Below are 21126 nucleotides of genomic sequence, written 5' to 3' on the forward strand. Positions count from 1 at the left end.
GGACTTGCGGAGCCAGCGGTCCGCAGGGCTCCTCCTGGCTCAGGCTTGTGACCCGCAGGGTCTCACCATGTCCATTGGTGTCTTTGCAGTGCCAGACCATTACACTGTGGCCGAAGCAGAGATGGAGATGGGCAGCTTGTTAGGGCTATGTCGTGGCAGAGCTCCTACTTCCTCCCAGGTAACAAAGCATTGCCCAGAGGTCCCACCTTGCAGCGTTGGGGTGTGTGTGTGTGTGCATGCATGTGCATTTTGTATGTGAAAGCGCAGTGCATGCATGTGTGTGCATTTGGGGCGGGGGGAGACACTCCTGTGGCCAGCCCTGCAGAAACGGTGGGCCTTTTGGGGAGCATTATCTGCCTGGCCCTTCGCCTCTCCTGGGACACATCGGTGGTCCTCAATTCCACTGAGTCCATCTGAGCTGTTGTTATCAGCTTGAATAGGAGGTTGTTAGCCTGTGTTCTCCCTCTCCCCCCCTCAATTCTCCAGACTTGTCCTGGGCTCCCATTAGGACTCAGCCTCTTTCAGAGACCCAGCCTAGGGTCTGTGAGAGCTGGGGCAGGACCACTGGCCACCAGGCCGCTTTTCTAGGAGGTCAGGGGGTCACGCCATACAGTGGGCCGTGGTCCAACTTGATCGGGCAGCCCCGGGAGCCCTTTGCTTCAGCTTGTTGGCTTTTCCAGCTCTTCCTGTTTTTCCTGGTGGGCAGTGACTTGGAGTCTGGCCTGACAATGGAGATCATTGTGGAGTCAACGATCTCTGTGAGTGAAGTAAGTGACAGCGTCCCCACCCTGAGGAGGGCTGGGCCCTCTGTGCCCCAAGACTAGGGAGAGTGTCCTGGCCTTCCCAGTGGGGGCGGGGGGGGAAGATGATGGTGGGGCACCTAGGCCAGAAGCCTCAGAGGTGGAGGTGGAGGCTGAGGTGTGGCTGCCCTGGCCTCCAGGGCACACACTTTGCCCCTCTGGGAAGGTGGGCCTGCTGAGGAGGCCAGCTATGTCTTCACAGGATCCCACCAACCTGGAGCATAACTTTTCTGTGCTTTTTTTTCACTTAGTGTTTGAAGAAGATGCTGGAGAAAGCTGGTCTGCAAGGTCAGTGACCCTGTGATTTACCACCTTTTCCTCGCTGTCCTTCCCACGTGATACCTCTGGGACCTTTGGGCCTGTTTCCTGTGCTCTTGGTGGGCAGTGTTTCTTTGGACTCCTTGAAAATTGAAGGCACCCAGTAGATAGACGGTATTTGGGGGGAAATTAAGGCCCTTTAGGATCAACCGAAAAAGGACAAAGAATGGGTTGAACAGCTCCTTGCTGCTTGTCCTGAGGGGCGAGTTGATGACGGCCCTGGGGGCGCGGCAGACGGGAGGGCAGGAGGGCCCAGGGAAGTGGTGACCTCATTTTAGAGACATCTCTGTCCTCCGTGTCCGCACATCCCGTGCATCCCTTGTCTGCGTCTTACGTGGCTTTGTCATGGAGGACCCACCCAGTGTACAAGGAGCACAGTAGTGGAGTCTTCCTAGGACCAGCTCATCCTTTCTTCTTGACATCCGTTCTTTCAAAGCTCCCACTTGGCTCTGTGGGGCTACATCCCATGTGTCCATCGCCATTGCTCTCTGGGTGACCTTCAGTCTTAATTCTTTGTAGATAATTTTATTACATGGCTCAGTACAGCAATGCAGTAGGCCACTTGATTTGATTTATTTTTCTTTGTTTTAAAAATTATTTTTGTTTACTTCATTATGTTCCAGTTACTTGTAAAAAAAAAACTTTAACTATCATTTAAAAAATATTTTAAGTTCCAGATTCTTTTTCCCTCCTAGCCTAGCTCTCTCCTTGAAAAGGCAGACGACTTGATTTTGATTATACACGTGAGGTCATGCAAAGCATTTCCATATTAGCCATGTTGCAAAAGAAAATACACAGTAACAAAAATAAAGAATTAAACTTCAGTCTGTGCCCAGAGTTCCCCAGTTCTCTCTCTGGCGAAGGAGAGGAGAGCATTTCCCATCATGGGTCATTGGGAATTGTCTTAGTCAGAGGAGCTAAGTCTTTCACAGCTCATCATCCTTCCAGTATTACTGATACTCTGTCATGTTCTCTGGGTTCTGATCACTTCACTTTGCATCAGTTTGTATAAGTTCTCCCAGGTTTTTCTGAAACCATCCTGCAAAATGATATTCCATCACAATCTTATGGGCCATCCCCCAATTGATTGATTGGAAGTTCCCTCAATTTCCAATTCTTTGCCACCACAAAAAGAGCCTCTATGAATATTTGTGTACAAATAGGTCCTTTTTCCTTTCCTTTGAAAAAAAAAGTAGTGATGTTGCTGAGTCGAAAAGGTCTGCGCCGTTTTCTGTCCCTTGTGACCTACTTCCAGGCTGTTCTCAAGAAGGGCTCTGTCACCTGGACATGGCTGTCCCAAACTTTCTGCATCCCCTCTAGCATCGGTTATTTTCCTTTTCTGTCACAGGAGCCTGTCTGATAAGTGTGAGGGGCGGTCTCAGAGTTGTTTTAATTTACATTTCTCTGATCAGTAGTGATTTAGGACAATTTTCATGTGATTGTTGATAGTTTTGATTTCTTCTTTTGAAAAAGTTTCCATTTATCAATTGCGGAATGACTCATATTTGTAAATTTGATTCAGTTCCCTATATATTTGAGAAATGAGGCCTTTATTAGAGAAACTTTTTGGACAATTTTCCCCCAGTTTCCCATCTAGTTTTGACTGTCTTAGTTTTGTTTGTGCCAAAAGCTTTTTAATTTCCTGTAATCACAATTACCTGTTTTACTTCCTGAAATCTCCTTTGTCTCTCATTTGGTCATAAGCTCTTTCCTTATCCATAGATCTGGAGAGCACATTTCTCCATTTTTTACCTTTTCTTGGTATATGGTGGGAGATGCTGGTCTGTGTTTAGTTTCTGCCGGACTGCTCTGCAGTTTTCCCAGCAATTTCTGTTAGATGGTTGAGTTCTTACTGCAAAAACTCAAATTTAAGGGTTTATTGAACTCTAGATTAACATGGTAATTTGTTGTGGTTGAGTCCTTTCAGTCATGTCCAGCTCTCTGGGACCCCATTTGGGGATTTTATTGGCAAAGACACTGGAGTGGTTTGCTGTTTTCTTCTCCAGCTAATTTTACAGATGAGGAAACTGAGACAAACAGGGTTAAGTGACTTAGGCAGAGTCACACAGTTACTGAATTTCTGAGGCCAGATTTGAACTCAGGGTGATGCGTCTTCATGACGCCAGGCCTAGGGCCGTATCCATTGTACCACCTGTAGTGGTCATTTACTTCTGTGCCTGGTGTACCTAATCTATTCCACTAATTCTTCATTCTATTTCTAAGCCAGTAGCAGATCATTTTGATGGTTGCTGTGTTATAAAGGTTGAGATCTGGTACGGTTAGGCCACTTTCCTTAACCTTTTTTTCACTGATTCCCTGGATGTTCTTGACCTTTTGTTCTTCTAGATGAATTTTTGTTAGTTTTTCCAGCTCTATGACATAATTCTTGGGTAGTTTGTCACGGCACCGAATAAGGAAATTAATATAGGTAAAATTGTCACTATATTGGCAATGAATTTTTTTCTCATTGTTTAGCTCTGACTTGATTTGTGTGATTTGTAATCATGTTCTACAGTTCCTGGCTTTGTCTTGGTGGGTTGACTCCCAAGTATTTCATGCTGTCTGTAGTGGTCATTTAAATGGAATTTCCCTTTCTCTCTCTTCCTGTTGGATTTTTTGCTGATGATTTATTTCTATCCCACAGCTTTGCTGAAGTTGTTTATTATTTTAGCTAGTCTTTTAGTTGATTCTCTAGGGCTCTCTAGGTCTGCCATCGTATCTGCTAAGCATGATATTTTTGTTTCCTTGTGTCCTATTCTAATTCCTTCAACTTCTTTTTTTTCTCTTATTACTATAGCTAGCATTTCTGGTACAGTATGGAATAACAGTGCTGACCTTATTGTTGTACAGTGGTCTTTAAACAGTGTTTTATTCCTACCGAGTCAAGTGCTTTTTCCTCATCCACGGATAAGCCCAGTGAAATTTGCTCTTCTCCACATCTTTAAGTTAATTAAAAAGTGGTCAGGATGCTGGTCCATTGTTGCATATCCCTTGTGAAAGCCTCTTCCTCCCTAGCAGCCCTCGTGAAGGGTGCCCTTGATTCAGGTGAAGGTGAGGGACAGAAAGGTTTTGTGGTAGGAAGTCATTGCTGTTCTCTTAGTAATGTCTTTTACGCCTTCAGTATCCGCCCTTTCCTCCATATTCTTTGTATGTCAGCCCCTCAGGGTCCAGGGTCTTTGGGGGGCGCTTGCAGCTGAGGGTCAGGGGTGGCCTTTATCAGGAAGTTTCGTTTGAACCCTGTCTTCCAAGGAGACAAGGTGGGGTGGGAGCAGGAATGTTAGTAATGGGAGGCTAGAACACCAGGTACATCTGGGGAGGACTGTGTGATAAGCCTGTAGTGTTAGACTGGAGTCCAACTGGGAAAGGCAAGAAGGAGGGAACCCGAGGTTTTTGAGTGTGGGTGACATGGTCAGGCCTTGCTTTATGACTGTCACTTGGACAGCTCCGGTGGGTGTTAGAAAGGAGAAAGACTTGAGTCAGGGTAACCAGTTAGGACTCTGTTGTGCAGGCAAGAGCTAACAAGGGCCTGTGCTGAGCTGGGGGCTGGCCAGGTGGAGAGAAGATGTGGGAGACTGATTTGCTGGGAGGCGTGAGAATGGTAGAGAAGACTTGTTGAACCTGGCGATGGGATAAGTGGGGGTTGTCCCCAACAGAACAGGGAAGTGAGGATGAGGGAAGGGGCAGGAGATCTGTTCTTTGGGGGCATCCATTTGGAGTTAGCTGGTGACAGGATACTGGAAGGTGGGAGAAACACATGGGCTGTGTTTAGAAATATGAGAGTTTCAGGGCGATAGCTGGCCTCATGGGAGGTCCTGAGGTTGCCGAGAGCAGTGAGGGCCCCAGACAGACCTTTGGGGTCCACCTCCACACAGATGCAGATGAAGGAGCAGCCCAAAGGTTTGAGGAGAGCCAGGAGACAATTCAGCAGCGAGACAGGGGAAGAGGCACCCAAGTTAGGGCAGGACTTTTTGGCCTTCTTGTATGTCTGGGCCCCCACCTTGGGCAGCAGGTCTGGGGTAGTCTACAGACCCCTTCCTTCCTCAGAATCTTTTTAAATGTGCAAAGTCTATGAGATTACAGAGGAAACCAGGTGTATTGAAATACAATCAATTCTATTTGATCTGTTTTACAAAGATCCAGAGCCCATGGGGCAGGGAGTGCTGAGCAGGAGGTGGGGTGCTGAGCTGGGTCAGATGCTGTGGAGACTTCACAAGGATGAAAACTGGCAATGGGACGCCACAGAGCAGGCAGGGTGGCCAGAGGGGCTGGAAGTCACACTGAAAAGCAGGACGCTAGCTTCCTGGGTATCAGAGGCTGGTCACAGAAGGGGAGAGCTGAGTGGCCTGTGGACACAGGGCGTGTGGGGATGCCAGTGACTGGGAGGAGCAGTACCTCTGGGGGGCTTCCCCTCCATGTTCTCCTGCAGCAGCCAGGCCATCCTCAGGGGTCAGGCAGGTCTGGGGGGTGGGGGCTGGCGTCATTCACACCGTCTTTGGAAGAATGTTCCAGACTGAGTGTCTGCTCTGCTGCGGCATTCCTGCTGGGCTCAGTGCGGGTGCCAGGGTCCCCAGACTCCCTTCTTCAGGTGCTGTATTTCTTCCTCCATTGATCCTCAGTAAATGTTCTTCATTTCCCCATCTGGCCTCTGGATTTTTCACATACTAATGATGATGATGATGATGATGGCATTACGATGGTCACGCCCCCTAGGCTTCCCAGACATGGTCTCATTTGTTTTTCACAACCAGCCTATAAGGTAAGTACTCTGGGACATACTTTGTCCCCGTTTTACGGGTGAGGAACCTGGCCCTCTGAAGTTGTGACTTGTCACTGGTGACACAGCCCCCCTCAGTGGGAGGCTTGATGCAGCAGGGCAGGGCTCCGGCAGAAGGAAGCTTCTGGAGAGCAAGGATTGGTGCTTTTTGGCCTTTGATCCCTGGGGCAGAGTATTTGTGGAATGACTCGGAGCCCTGGCCTCTTCTCCACATGCTGCACAGTGTTTTCTTCCTGTAGCAGGCTGGCCGGATGCTGGCCTGCAATCCCATCTCTCCACATCTTGATGTTATCTCTGAGCTCAGATTCCCTTCTTATATCAGGAGATCTGGCTTACCTTGTTTGCCATTTTGTATTGGTCTCTGACGCCATGGTTTGGGTCGGGGTCTCTTTCCTTGGGTCAGGTCTCCTGGAAATACCCATTTCCCTTATGATGGGCATTCTTCTCCCAGTGCTAGACCCACATCTCTCTTTGGTGTTTGGCATGGCTCATTTTCCATTTTCATTTTCAGTCCTCCATGGCCATGTTCATAAGACATACACACACATACTTTTCCTGGTCCTGGCTGTCTAGAGTTCATCCCTGACCAAGAGCTTGCCGTTCTTTTTACCTGCGGCCTAGAAATCCAAACCCTGTACTCAGACTCTTACCCCAACCCCACCTTCCCCTTCAGGTTGTCTTTGCTCCTCTTCTCTTTGCACGGAGTTGAGCTCACGGCCTTCTTCACTGCTCACAGTGACCTGGGTGCCAGCGGAGGCTCCTTCTGGCTGTTGTCCAGAAGTCTCCGAGCCTCCCATCCTCAGCCACCTTTTTGTTCTTCCTCCTATCTCGCTTCTTGTCTGTCCCCAGGGACTTTATATATCTTCCTTATTGACGTCCATTCACATAGATTTCATTAATTTTTATAGCATGCAGCAACATGTATGGCATTTGGTCAGAGGCCTGGAACTCCCCGTAAAGGGGGCTGAATTAAGTACTGGAAGGACACGCACGGAATCTTTCCACTCACTCATTCATGGTGGAGGAAAGGTGATGCATTTGATGATCTTGCCGGGGCAGGGTGTGTCCATCAGCGCACCAGCTGGAGCCCTTGGCCCCTGCCTCCCCCACACGTCGCCCAATTTATGCTGCATTTGATCAAAAAATGTTGCCTCTTGATGACTGCCCTTATGACTTATGACCCTCTAGAATTCCTTCATCCAGATTTTTATTTTGTCATAGGTGATTCATGGCATTTGCGAAAAGTCGATTGGTGCTTTGAAGCTGGAGAGCCTTTAAATGAGGAAGTAAGATGTTTTTCTAATTAATTTTTATTTCCCCAAATGGTTAACTATCTTGTACTCTGTGATACACGTGTGGCCTTGCCTTCCCTGTGAGCAGGGGGCTATTCTAGCGGCACTGGGGTGGTCATCGGCAGGCGGGAGTCATCCTCAGGGCTTAGCCACTCACTAACTAGGTGACCTTGGACATGTCCCTAAATGTCTCCTAGCCTGTTTTCTCATTCAATTCTATTTGGGATTTAACGCTACTGATCTAATTCACTGATTGCTATAGTGCTTGACATTTCCGAAGCTGACCTCTAAGGCTCCTCCTGTCTCTCAGATTTGGTGGTTCGTGGTTTTAGAGATGCTTAGGAAGACAGACACTTTGGAGTATTCTAGAAGCTGTGCAGTTTGGAGAGTTCCAAAGGTCTCCCTTTGTGGTGGCGCTCACATCGGAGAGGTCCTCAGTCAGCTTTCCTGGTCTTCCTTTTGACATCCTGGGCACATCTTGGTCCTGGACCCAGAAAGGCAGGAGGCATGTGGGCCACTGACAGAGGGAAGGGGCAAGGGAGCCAGCGTTTCTGAAGCTCCTACTGCATGCCAGGCACTCTGGTGAGTGCTTTGAGCTGGCAGAATGAATGCATTGTCAGTATCTGCAGCCTAAATCCTCCATCCTGGAGCATGGGACGCATCCTCTTGGACCTTGCAGGAGTGTTCATTTCATCTAGCAGGCCACGGAAGCAGGGGCTGGCCACGGAAGCGGGGGGGGGGGAGGGCTGGCCACGGAGGCAGGGGCTGGCCACGCTTAAGGCACCTTAAGAAGTGATCTTGTTTCTTTGGGGTCTTTATGTTGATGATGTGCTAAATTGAAGGTTATTCTAAATACCGTTAAGCTCATTTTAGGGCCCAGAATCCTAGGTTGCCATTCACACTGGAGTTTCCTGAAAGCAAGGTGTCTGAGGGTTCCCATTCTCCCCAACCTTCCCCTGTCCGTCTTCTGCTTGGCTCACACTACTAGTCTAGTCCACTGAAGGTGACCTGCTGAGAGATAACCAGTGCCCAAGCACCTTGCTGTGGCTGTTGGGTAAGAGCACAGAGTTCCCGGAGCAAAGGGACCTTGTTCTGAGGCTGCTTTGCCAGGACCCCACAGCCTGTGTTATAGGGACACTTTATCCCGATTCGGGGATATTGAAAACAAGAAAGGCCTGGGCATGTCCATGCTCTGTTGGTGATGCTTGTGTCTGTCTCCTGTCTTCTTCCAGTTGTCTATTGGAAATGTCTCCTTTAGTGTCTTGGTGCTGCCTAAGGCTTGGGCTGTGTAAAACTGGACTTGCTTCCCACTTGTAAACAAACAAACAAAAACCAAACTAGCAAGGCTTCCATTCCCATCTTTCCAGTTGGTGACAGTGGCATGAGACTCTGGCTTACACGTTTCTGTCACTGTTGGTTCATTCTTCCTTTCTCATCCCCCATCCATACGTCACTGTCAGTTCCTTTTTATTTTTCCCTATATGGTATTCCTCCATTTGGCCACAGTCATCATCCTGGTCCAGACAGGCCCTGGCTATCTCAGCCACCCAGACTGTTACAGCCTCTTATCCAGTCTGCTGCCGCAGGGCACTCCCATCTCTGCCGGACTGATCTTCTGGAAACCCTATTTGCAAAGGTCTTATTGGTGGCCAGTTTATAGACTGTTCTCCTTGGCTTTCACAACTCCAGCCTCATTCTCCAACCTCCAGGCACAGCCCTTTTCCTGGCCCTCAGAGTGGGCCCTCTGCCCTAGTGGAAGAAAAGTTGTGATGCTCCAAGTGGCCTGCTCTCCTTCTCTGCCCCTGCGCCTTTGCTCATGTGCTCTCTGAGGCTTAAGTGGCCTTCCTTTCTCCCCAGGACGTATCCACGTTGTGCCCCCTGCCCCTCCGTCCCCTTCTTGAAGCCCCCCTCACTATGCTGGCTCTCCTGGGTCAGTCTGGCCCATCAACATTTGGCTCCTCGTTCCATGCTGCTCTCTTACGTCTGTGAATCTTGTCTCCTTAACCAGAGTGTAAGCTCCCGGAGGGCAGGATCCCTTTCATAAGTGTTTCCATCTCTCTGTTCCCAGGGACACAGTAGATTCTGAAACCATCACCACCAATTGGCTAATTGAATGTTGGTTAGTCCTTGTCAGGGCTTTGCTGAAAAGGTATTGGTGACCCAGATACCACAACAGTCTGTTCTCTACCCCTAGAACGCTTCCCTGAGTGAGCTCATGGTCAGCAGTGGGGATACTCTGGTCTTATCTGAAGGGAAGCTCCCACCCAAGGTAAGGTGGTGATTCTGAAGGGACTGATTTGATGGAATAAGGGAGGAGGGAGCAAGGGAGGGAGTGAAGGAGTGAGAGAGGGACGGAGGAAGGGAAGGAGACAGCTGAGAGAGGGAGTGAGGGACTGAGGGAAGAAGTGAGTGAAGGAGAGAGAGGTACAGGAATGGAAGGAGACAGAGAAGAGCTGAGGGACGGAGCAAGGGTAGGGGTAAAGATGTGAGAGAGAAGGGAGGGAAGGAGGTTGGCGCCTGCTTGGGCAGGGCAGGGCATCGTTGCCGTGAGCACCACGGCCCCATCAGATGCTATGAGCAATGTCCCTCGAGGGCGCTAATGTTTGTTCTTCCTGGCTGGGCCAAGGCCCTTGGGAAGGAGTGGGAGGCTTGGCCCTTAAGTGCTCTCTGTGTACATTTAGGTTCCCCAGTAGTTCAGACAAGGCTAACCCTCAAACAAATTGTCTGAATGGATTAAAAAGTTGTTCTCTGTAGTGAGCACATTTTATATCAGGAGTGTTTTTTCAGGGTATTGGCATGTGCCTAAAAGCAAGTTACTTGTGTTTAAGTATTCCTAACATTCTTCCCAAATCCTGTCAATACTTTGTGTGTTTAATTTACTACTGAGTTTAAAAACTAAGTTTCCTTTAGTACCGCCCTGTCCAGCTTGTGCTGTTTTTTCATGTGTCTTTAATGGTTTAAAGTGGCGAGCACATTATGCCAGGTTCCTAGACCTAAAAAGAATGCGTGAAAGTGTGAGTCTGAAGGTCTTCATCTGCAGGCTGCCTGTGTGCCAGCCAGACGGGCCTGGGATCAGGGGCTTCCTTGTGCCGCAGGGGGCGGAGGAAGCTGTGAGGCTGAGGCAGAGGAGGACATGGCGAGGTCCCAGGGCTCCAGGGTGCCTTAAGATGTCAGAGGACAGGGTGAAGTTTGGAGGGCCTGGAGGCAGGAAATGTGGGAAAGCCTGGTGGGCTCCCACCTCGCTGGGAGGAATGGAGTTGGCGACTCTTCCTCATTTGGGCGTCATGAGTAGCGGAGCAGCCTGGGAAGATTCTGGGATTGCCCTGGCTGGGGCAGGTTGGGGGGAGGTGCTCCTGGGATGATGGCATTGCTTCTGTCTGAGCTCATTGGCGATCATTTCCATTGTAATGGTTGAGAAATAGGTTTCTCCCTTCAGGGTTTCCTAAAAGTGCCTATCTGGTGGTACCATCCATCAGTTCCCTATGGATGGCAGGAGAGCTCCCAGGACCAAGTGAACCTCATCGCTCACCAGGTGGAGGCTTTGAGAACCAACCCTGAAGGTGGTAAGTCTGAATGTGACCGCAGCCCTGGAGATGATGCAGAAGGGTGCGGAAGGCCAACTTTTAAAAAGTTAGCAGAACAGTTCATTAGCAGTGTTTTGGAAAGGGCCACAGGCCTGTCATTTATGAACCACACAAAGTCCCTTTTTGGGTGGGTGGTCAGGGTTTCCAGCTAATAGTAATTATTAGGTGATATTTCTCTAATTGGGTTCTCCAAGTACCTTCACATGGGGTACCCAACAGAACCTTTGAGACTGGTCCTGAAGACGGGTCTTTGGTGCCATTTAATAGACCCAGACTGTGAGGGTTCACAAGCATTCTCTCCCTGAGAAAGGTTCCTGTCATATCCTCCCTGAGGCTAAGCCTCCCCACTTCCTGTGGTCCTCCCTTTTAGGCCAGGGTCTCCAAGCCCCTCCTCCCCTGAGAGTATGCCCCCTTGTCAGGGACCATCTTGCTCGAAGTCACGTCAGCGAGGCAGGAGCCAGCCTGAGCCCTTAGCACTCTTCTCTGATGCCTCAGTGTCTTCAAAGGACAGACGAGGCCGGTATGGAAGAGCGTGTTCTGTGTGTCACTGGGGGCCGGGGTGCTGACTTTTAGGGTTTCCTTTTCCATTCCTGGGAAGATTGATGGAAAAGGCAAAGACATCTGTTTTTTAAGGCAATGTAGGGAAGGAGAAGCATGCCCTGAACAGCCGCGGTGTTTGCTTTCCCCACTTAGGAAGTGCTTCTGGTCCCTTAGAGCATTTTCTCCTTTTTCTTTCCATTTTGTTTTTCATTGTTTTCGTTTCTCTCTCTCCCGTTGTGCAGCTGTTTTCCCTTCTGGGTAATATAGTTGGGAGGGAGGAGTCAGACTCACCTCCTGCCTTTCTTGGGAAATTCTAGAGCCTGGAGGTGACCTGTTTTTAATTTACTGTCTGGCCAGATCTGCACGGAGATGTCCAGCCTGAAATTCCCTTTACTTTTGTGGGGGACATTGAGATCTCTGAAGAGGCTTCCGTGGCGGATCTCAAGAGTCAGGTCAGGCTTTTTCTCAGCCTATTTCTAGGGGACTGTGGTTTCTGACCAGCGCCATGTTCAGGTGGCCCTTGCTTTCCTTTCCTCTGGACTGTGGTGTAATCAGGGTAACCACCAAGATGGGGGCACAAGCACAGGGCACGGGCATTTTCCTGGGGCGGGGTTCCTTAGCTGTGGGCCTGTGGCCCTTCTGTCTGAGCCAGAGCCTCAGTCAGTCAGCAAATGCCTGGCAGGTGCAGTGTTCTCTGTGGGGCATTTGGAAGCCGTCCCCTTTCCTTTCTGGTATGTGGTAACATTTTTGCCTGGGTGAGCCAGGTGCATCAGCCCCAGGTGTCATCCTGTCTCTGACTGCAGATCCTCTCCATGGCTTCTCCAGGAGCCCATGGCCATCCAGCCTTTCCCCAAAGCCTGGACCCCTCCTGCTTCTCAGTAGTTTCAGTGGCCAGGAAGTCTTTCCTTACCTTCAGCTCAAATCTGTCTCTGCCTGGCCCACCCTTTGCCCCAGTGGCTGAGCAGAACTTAAGTATCCCTCGTCATGGGGCAGCCCTCCTGAGATGCGAGGCTCGCTGCTGGGTCTTTCCTCAGTCTTCTCTCTGGCAGGCTCCCAGCCAGTCAGCATCTGACCGTCATCTTAGGGGCTCTGGTTTATTTGTGTCCTTCCTAAAACGGGACGCCAGGAGCACCTTCCTCCTAGGGGGCCTGGCCCCTCGGCCACTGCATCACCTGGGACAGCCTTAGCTCTTCTGCTTCCTTTGGTGGAGTTGAGGTTTGGGATCCAAGTGTAAGACGGCGTCTTAATCCGTATTGCATGTCCTCTGCTCAGACTGGGCATCCTTGTCCAGAAGGCCGATCGTTCTCGCAGGACAGCAGTCCCCTCTGTTAGGAGGCCAGACTAATAAATCCTAGGTCAGGTCTTCTTGGGAGACAGTTGGTCAGGTAGGCAGCTGGAAGAATTCAACATCTGACTATTCTCTCCAGAAGAAAATGTGGTCTCCTGGAACAGCTGGTGTCCGTTGGTGATTTGCCTTTATCCAGGTAGTCTCCCAGTAGGATAGAGCAGCGTATGGCAAAGATAAGGCTTCTTCCTTGCATTCCTGTAGCTTGAAAGAGCCTGGCCATTGGTGAGATTCTGTGTGAAGGAGCACACAGTAGGCCTTGGGCCCCAGAGAAGGGGGCAGCCCCCTGCAGCCTAGTCTTCACTGATAAAGCTGGGCACAGGCCTCCCTCCTCCAGGTGTAGAGGGGCGACCCTCTTTGTACACACATATGCCAGTTTCAGAAATTCAATTTCTGAACCAGCCTGGAGCGTGTGGATTCAGATTCACCCAAAGAAAGTTCCTTCTTCCCGGGGAGAAGGACTGGAGGAGACCGCGGTGGGGTTGGTGTTTTGTGCCCCGTCAGGCAGACTCTGACCCCTGATGAATGAGAGTTTTTTAAAGAGTACTGCTTGTTAACGTGTGGGGAAACTGTTGTCTCCTCCTCCAGGCCATGACCTTGCCATCTTTCCTGGACTTCTGTTTCCCGTCTGCTGACTTTCTCAGAGCCTGGACCATGGAAAGTAAGCGTCCAGGCAGGCTTTTACGAAACAGCCAGCAACAACTCAAGTAGGTTTCCAGTGGAACCCTCTACCTTCAGTCTGTTACCACTCTGCAGAGCCGGATTTTGGGATAAGTTGGTGGTGAGACCGGTCAGTGCAGGCTGGTGTTGAGGGGGGCCCATTACTGGCTATTTCACTTTGAGTCACACACTGACCTTAGTTTGGAGCCACCGGGGTTCGCCATGCCGTTGGCCCGTCTGACACCCATGGGGGAGTGCTTGATGGTCTAATTGGGCACCCCAGCTTTGTCAGGCTTCAAGTGGTGCAATGGGAGATGCAGATGGGCTGGTCATGCATCACCTGATCTCTCTCTCTCTCTCTCTCTCTCTCTCTCTCTCTCTCTCTCTCTCTCAGGGACTATAAAGTGGGAGAGAGGACTCAGATATGCATCGAGCCTCTGCAGAAAAGAGAAACCTTGGGGTAAGGATTTCCACGGCCTTTGCCCGTGCCCAGCGCACAGCACACACACCCGGCAGTGCTTGCATGCACACGAAGACGGTGCATGGTATGTGGCCTCACTCGCCCATGCTTGGTACATGTCCAGGCATAGGAGCACACGCATGAACATGTAGGCATGTGTGTGTGCACACACACACACCTTGGCAGGTGTCCCCCGTGTTGCTCACTTGGCTTCACTTTCATACGGCTCACAGATTTGACTGTGATCGTCCCGTGATCTTTCCCCAGCCCAAAGGCAGGTTCCGCTCGCTCTTTTCTGAGTTGGTCACTGTGACACTCAGAGTGTTTTTTTCCCCTGGAAGCACTGTTGTCCATCGTGGGTGTGGCTCACGCGATGTCATATCCTTTTAAGAGGCCCCATGGGTCCTAGCGCTTCTGTGAAAAGAATCTGTTCTGGTTCCGACCAGAAATACATGAAGCCCATCTCATTCCTGTCAGCCATAACAGGGCTCGTTATGGCAGGGATCAGCTGTCACACCTCATCCAAAGCGACTGCCTAATGTCAGCCATCCAGCTGGTAGTGTCAGAGGTGGAATTTGGACTCAGGCCCTCCAACTTCAAAGCTGTCCATTGTAGCACAGATGGAAGCCCCTTCCCCTGGGACCCTGCTGTGCCCCTGGGGTGCAGGGCTCCTTAGCACGCCCAAGTGGTCCCAGCAAACAGCAAGATGTGAAAGTGGAGGAACTTGAGAAATAAGGCCCTGGGACCCTCTTGTGACCGGCCCAGTGCCTGCTGTGAAGTAGGTGCTGGCTCATGAAACTGGGGCAGCGAGTGAAGACCATGGCTCCTGAGAGGAAACCGTGGGCGCCAAAGGCTCACGGCAACCCCGTGGCCTCAGGCCTCCCCATGCTTGGTTTCACATTGAGGCTGTGGCAAACACCGATCGCTCCACAGAAGATGCCTGTGGGCACAGCTGGGTGGCCAGTGTGGGAGTCATGTGGCGACGAGCTCAGTGGGGACTGTCTGAACTTGAGTTAGCATCAAGCTAGAAGACTGCAGAGCTGGGACCCTCTGACCTGACATTGGGCTGCAATCAGCTGTTAGGGCCGGAAGTGGAGTGGCACGGGAGAGGACAGACCGTGTGGCGTGGACTGCCGTTCCGTGTCTGGAGATGGTGGCAGAACCTGGTGGAGAAGGCGGAAGGGCATGCGCATCGAGGGCCTTCCTGGTAAAGTGACGGGCAGAGGCCCCAGCTGAGCCTTGCTGAGAACAGAGAGCCATGTGACAGTGGATGTATCTTCTCTGCCCCTGTAGGTGATGGGGCGGCCCCCAGTATGGCCAGCGGCCCAGAGACCAGAGAGGTGGGGGAGGGTACAGCACCAGTGCCGCTCTTTGACGCAGCGGAACACACGGTTCAGCATTTGCTCTCCTGGGCCCTGGAAATATAGCATCTGGGCCCCGCTGTGGTTGGCTCCTTTTGGAGGAGACACCTGGGAGGCAGAACGTGGAATCCTGTAGACTGGCTTGGCTGTAGGGCATGTCCTGGTGCTGGGGCTGCTGTCTCACAAGAGGACCTGGACGGGGGGAGCAGAGCAGGAAGCCGTCATCCAGGCCTGAGGGGAGGAGAGCCTGTGCTGAGAACGGCTGGGTGGGGGGGGAGGGACATGGGCAGCAGCAGCCAGGTGCACGGGGAGCTACACCACCAGTGTTGCTGACCACCTGGCCAGAAGGATGCAGGGGGAGCTTTATGGGCCCTCTCTCTACCCATGGTTGGTGGGGGCCCCAGGTGGAAGGTTGGTGGTAAAAGGGAGAAGGACTGGAGGAGACCGCGGGCAGTGTGGGCCTGGGGATGCGGCGGTGCAGGAGTCATGGAGAGGGCAGGGTGTGAGAAGGTGGGTGGCAGCAACAAGAGGCTGCTTCAGAGTGTGGACAGGGGTCAGGGCTGTAGAATGGCTGGGAAAGCTGGGCCTGCTCCAGCAGATGGGGCCCCTGGGGCGTGCTGCTCAACGGGGGGAGGGGGGGGGCGGGGTTGTCGGGCCTTGGCTGGGGGTGGCCTCTCGCTGGACGTGGCCTCTCGCTGGACGTGGCCTCTCTTTGATGTAGGTTCTACACCTTGAAGCTGATCTGCATCTGTTTGCTTGTTTGAGCCTCACTGCCCCCTGTGGGAGGTGGGGTTAGTATTCTCTCCATTTAGCAGAAATGGGGAGAGGAAAGCACGTGCGCCTTGGCAGTCGGCTCCCCAGTCGGGTCGACCTTCCTCTTGAGTCTGGTGCTCAGGCCCTGGCCCTGTTGCCTTGTCATTCTCAAGTTACCTTTAAAAATGACCTCTGCTTCTCTTCTGTCTCAGCCCCAAGGACATGCTGCTCAGGACCCAGATGGGCATCCCTGGGGAGAGGGCCTACTACCCCACCGTGGACTTTGTGTGGGACACGGTGAGCGAGTGCACAGCGTCGTCCCTGCGGCACGGTGTGGCTGCCCACTATGGCCTCCCTGTGGACAGCATTGAGATCGCCAAGTACTTTCCTGAGAAGTTTGAGTGGATGCCCATCTCTAGCTGGGTAATGCCTGGGGGGGCACCAATGTACTCCTCCTGGGGGGGGGGGCACCTTGTGGAGTGGGGCCCCCCACTCGCTTCCCCAGTTCAGTCGGCTTTCCTTGTAAATAGGACCAGCAGGTGTCCAAGAGGAAAAAGAAAAAGCTGGAGAACTTGCAGGTTGCACCTTATTGCCTGAAAGACGGAGATGTCATTGGTGTGAAGGTGTGTGCAGACGGCTTTGTTGGCTCTGGGAGGAAAACGGCATCCCCGCTTTTTACTTCTGGCATGTAGCCCTCCAGCGTGGGCAGAGTTTGCTCGTGCTCATGACCATGTCTGAAAGGAGGAATGGGCCCCGAGGAGGCCTGTAGGCTCAGCAGGAGAGCTGCTCTTGGAGTGGGAAGACCCACGTTTCTAGTCCTGACTTTGGACCCTGAGGTGGAGCTTTCTGCCCAGGACCGCCACAGAAAACAAAGAAAATGTGGGCAAGACCCAGAGGAGGAGGAAGAAAGGGGGGTGGTCACAGGTATCAGAGGGACTGAGAGGCAGGGCCAGCAGAGGGAACGCGGGTGACCAGCCCTGCAGTGGCAGCAACTCCAGCGAGGACCCCAGGAAGGCGGGGTGCGGGCTGGGCATGGGCTTTGCCTACCTGGTCTGTCTGCCATACTGCCTGCCCCTCCCTGCTTCCCCTTCCTTAGACTGGAAAGGACGGAATCAGAAAGAGCTGAAGTTTGTCTCTGACCTCAGGGGGCAGAGGCTTTTAGGTTCTTTAGAACCAAAGGCTTTTTTTCATGTTGGCATTTAAGATCCTAAAAGACTATTTCCTATTCTTTTTCCTCTTATCTGAATTCCATGTGGGGCCATTAGAGGGTGCCACAGTGCGCAGAGCCCCAGCCTCAGACAGTTCCTAGCTGGGTGACCCTAGGCATATCACTTCACCCAGTTTGCCTCAGTTTCCTCATCTGTCAGATGAACTGGAGAAGGCAATGGCAAAGCACTCCAGGCACTCCACCAAGAAAGGCCCAGATGGAGTTGGACAGGACTGAAAGGACTGAACAGATTCCATGTTTTTAGAATTTGGCTTGCTCAGATTTTATGATTCCTGCCATGCCCTGGTCCTCTGGTGCTCCTGCCCCTGGACGGGGCCAGTCACCCCAAACAGGCTCTGCCAGGAGATCAAACTGTGCATTGCTTTGATCAACAGAATCTTCTGGTGGATGACAACAGGGACTTCAGTACCCCGAGAGACGACGTTGGAAGAGAGAATCAGAGCAAGCTCTTTGGGGGAAAGAGAAGAAGGTGAGGGGGCCGGCCCGGGCCTTTTCAGCCTTGCCACTGTGGGGAAGGCCGGGTGCACTGCCTGAATGTCTGGGGGTCAGGCTGAGCGGGGAGGGGGTGCTTCTGGAAGGTCACTCTGCAGGGGGGTGTCAAGGAGGCATCAGAACTCTTCCCTAATGGTTCACCTAATGGTCTCCATGAGGCTTATTTAATTAAACGCAGTTTTTATAAACTTCCACCAGATTGTGGGAAGCCGAGTTTTCTCAGCATGCAGTCTGAACGGGGGGACGTGTGTGCAGTGAGGCTAGGGCTGCGGCCTGGGCCCGGGAGGAGCCAGAGGGGCGTCAGTGTCCAAGAGGTGGTTTGTGTTTTTGTCCCAGGCGCCAAGCTGTCCAGCTGCAGAATGGCGTCCACCTGGAGAGCCGTGAAACCGAGGCCAACCTACACATGCAGGAGAAGCCGCACAGATCAGAAGCGGGACTTTCCATCAATGTGGGTGTTTTCAGATAGCACCGAAGCAGGGCTTGGCAAGAGGCCAGCTGTGACCCCCCCCCCGACAAGCCAGGGACTGCCATGACTCAGAAGGGAGGGTGGGAGGGAGGGCTCGTGAGCGTGGGACCAGGAGGCAGGGGGGCAGCGCGGCAGGGGACATCGGCCCTGTGTTCATCCACACAGCAGGCCCAGCTGGCAGGGAGGTGGCCAGCTGTGTGGACAGACCCAAGCCCCTGAAGCTTCTCTTGATCACCAGTGGTGAGATCCTTGTCTGCCTCAGGAGAGGTGAACGCACTTATCAGTAAAGACCCACTGTACACAGAAATACCATTTTGTGAATTCTCTTTGAGGGCTGGTGAGCCCCAACCCAGGCTCGGACCTTGCGGTTCTTGGAAGCCTGGCCCATAACACCCTTAGCTTTGGAGAGAGAGAGTTTGGGATGTCAGCATCCTTAACCTGTGGAATGAAGACTGAAGCTACACAGAAGCCTGACATCGGATGGATCGGCCAGGTGGTTCTTGGCTCCCTCTTGCCCACGGCTCCTCGGCCCTGTTCCTAGTCTCTGCAGACAGACTCTTGGGGCACTCCCCTAAGAGGGTCCCAGCGCAGAGTGTGGCAGCAGTGGCAGCGGCAGCAGCAGCAGCAACAGCAGCTGCCCTGACCACCTTCTGCCAAACACAATTCTGTCCTGTGTTTTACTGCCCCATGCTCTCTTCCCATAGCGTTTCTGTGGCACGTTAAATGGTTTCCTTTTGAATTTAGTTTAATCCATTGTCCTAGAGTCTCAATACTGTTGCCACTGACATGTAAAATCAGAGCGTGACCCGGAAGGGAGCATGACCTGCATTGTTTTCTGACCTCTGGGAAGGCTGGGAGTGGCACAGCCGTGTTCCCTGGCGTGGCCTTCCATGTTGTGACTCTCCAACTGTCTGATGTTCTGAATGCCTCGGTCTCTGCTTGTCTTCCGCTCTTGCCTTTTGGGAAGTTCAGAAAAGCCTTGTGTTTGGTTCATCTGGGTCATTTTCTCAGTTGCTAGTAGTGTGCCATTCAGTATTCTACTTGGCTGAGGTTTGACGTTTTTCTCTGGTGAAGATTGGGAAATAAAGAATGTATGAAATAAGCCTGTTGTTTTCTTGGTGTTGCAGACTGTTGGCAGTTCTGGATAAAGTAAGTGGTCATTTAAACCATGAGGCGTAGATCCTTCCTGGGATGATGCTGGCAGAACAAGTCCAAGGGGATGTTATCCCAGATGTCCGTGATCACACTTGTAAAACCAGTGGTGTGGGGCAGTGTGGCGGTAGGGTGGGCTTCTCACAAGCAAAAACATGGAATTCTGCTTCCCAGAGGTCTTTAGGGCTTCTTTTTGGAGAGGGTCTAATTGTAACAACAAGGCATGGGAATGACGGATGACTGAGGGGAAGTGATGCTGATGAGTTAGTAGCCCGGGCATAGACGGCTCCCTTGTAAATATGCATGTCTCATCCCATACAGAACTGGAGAGGAGTTCCCCTCCCCCCCCCTTCCCTACCTGCCCATCTCTCAACCCCAGCAAAGTCTGGATTGTCCGTCCTTTATGAATCCTGGCCGATGGGAAGATGGTCCTTGAGGCCTCACAGTGGCTGTTCAGTAAAAGGTTGGGTCAGCTCTCCTTGCCATCCAGCCACGTGTGGTCCCTTTGGCTGTACAAATGCAAACATTCTGGAAAGCTCTTGGGGTTTCTTGCCCAGGGGGGGACACAATCCCTTTGTTTTTTTTTTTTTTTTTGTGTGTGGCCTTCATGTCTGGTGCCACGTTCCAGCTTTCTCCTGAAGTGCTGTCTGTCTTCCTGCTTTGATCGGGTCTGATGAGAAGCCAGAGACCTGGCTGCTTTTTCCCCATGTACCAAGATTGGGATTGAGGATGTGCCTTTAAGGTGGAAGGCAGCACTTGCTGCTCTGACTCAGACCTGGTTTCCCTTTGGGGCAGTGAGTGGTGTGTCATGGGGGACTTTTCTGAAAAGCCATCATGGCAGAGTCAAAAAAAGGGGGAAATGTACTACTTTGAAATTTGTGGCCTTGGTTTTCCAATGATGCATTTGTTGGAGCGATGGAAGCTTTGTGATCCCCCCACCTGAAATGTACTTTGGAAACTAAATAAAAATGGCTTATGTGAAGAAATTGTGTCTATACTATTTGGTGGCAGTTCCAAAGGGTTGGGCCCGGGCCCAGGAATCCCAGGGAGGAGCAGACTGCAGGGCTCCCATCACCTCCACTGGCCAAGGCCCCTTCCATCCTCTGCTTATTTCAAATCAAAGGTCTTCCCAAGGAGGCCAGTTCTTGAGCTCTGCCCAAATCCACAGTTGTTTGGGAGGGAGCTGCTGGCCTGGCCTTTCCATCTTTCATGGGGCCTGGAGAACTATCGTCTTCAGCAGCTCTGATGTGGAGGGTGGCCTCAAGCCTGCCTCTCCTCTCCATCTCCCTGCACTCTTCCAGGAAAGCCTGTGGAAGCCGGTCATCTGCGGCTGGGTGCTGGGCGTTAGCAGGCCTTGGGCGAGGCAGGCTACTTGTTCTCATGTCTGCTGGGGTCAGTCAGCTCTCTGCCTCCATGAATGGGCTTCCCAGGCTGCCCCTTCCCCTCTCCTCCCCAATTTAGGTGACCCATCCCCGCACTCCCATTCATTCTCCTGCTCTTATGGTCCCAGCTCTTCTGGCGGGCTTGCCTGGGAGAGTTTTGTTTGCCACTACCCAGCCCTTGCTGAAGCCTGCAGAGCCTCACAGGTGCCCCTTGGCACTGGGTGGGAATCGGAAGGGGCAATGCTGTGGCATTTCAGAAGGAGATGCCAGCGTTAGAGATGACTGGTGTGTATGAGGTGAGAAGGCAGGAGCAGGTAAGTTACCGGGGGAAAGGGTGGGAACGTGTTTGGGGGTGGCAGCATCAGCCGCAACTGAGGGTGACTCTAACCCTGCACCCTGGAGGGCTGGCTGGCCAGCTTCAGGAATGGGGAGGGTCCCCTGCTCTCAGCCCCGCCCCTCTCGTCCCCACCAAGCTCTCAGCCCCTCCCCTTCCCTCCCCTCCTCCTGCTCTCAGCCCCT

At 52.1% G+C, this 21126-nt stretch overlaps 1 protein-coding gene across 7 annotated transcripts in view; it reads left to right on the forward strand.

Annotated features, from left to right (window-relative positions):
* USP40 (ubiquitin specific peptidase 40) overlaps positions 1–20211 on the forward strand; it is a 411887-nt gene extending 391676 nt beyond the window's left edge. For all 7 annotated transcript variants that reach the window (XM_069103094.1, XM_069103092.1, XM_069103096.1 and 4 more), the window contains 13 exons: positions 90–178; positions 681–767; positions 1052–1088; positions 7114–7178; positions 9379–9453; positions 10621–10747; positions 11666–11760; positions 13242–13360; positions 13708–13773; positions 16100–16310; positions 16418–16510; positions 17490–17584; positions 17944–20211. In XM_069103094.1, coding sequence (XP_068959195.1) covers positions 90–178; positions 681–767; positions 1052–1088; positions 7114–7178; positions 9379–9453; positions 10621–10747; positions 11666–11760; positions 13242–13360; positions 13708–13773; positions 16100–16310; positions 16418–16510; positions 17490–17584; positions 17944–18073 — 1289 coding nt within the window. In that variant the 3' untranslated portion in view covers positions 18074–20211. The remainder of the gene's footprint in view (positions 1–89; positions 179–680; positions 768–1051; positions 1089–7113; positions 7179–9378; positions 9454–10620; positions 10748–11665; positions 11761–13241; positions 13361–13707; positions 13774–16099; positions 16311–16417; positions 16511–17489; positions 17585–17943) is intronic.
* The last annotated feature ends 915 nt before the right edge of the window (positions 20212–21126 follow it).

The sequence above is a fragment of the Petaurus breviceps genome, unplaced genomic scaffold (genome assembly GCF_028583685.1).
Source record: "Petaurus breviceps papuanus isolate PSGF00001 unplaced genomic scaffold, PetGlider_PUasm1.0 567, whole genome shotgun sequence".
NCBI lineage: Eukaryota > Metazoa > Chordata > Mammalia > Diprotodontia > Petauridae > Petaurus > Petaurus breviceps.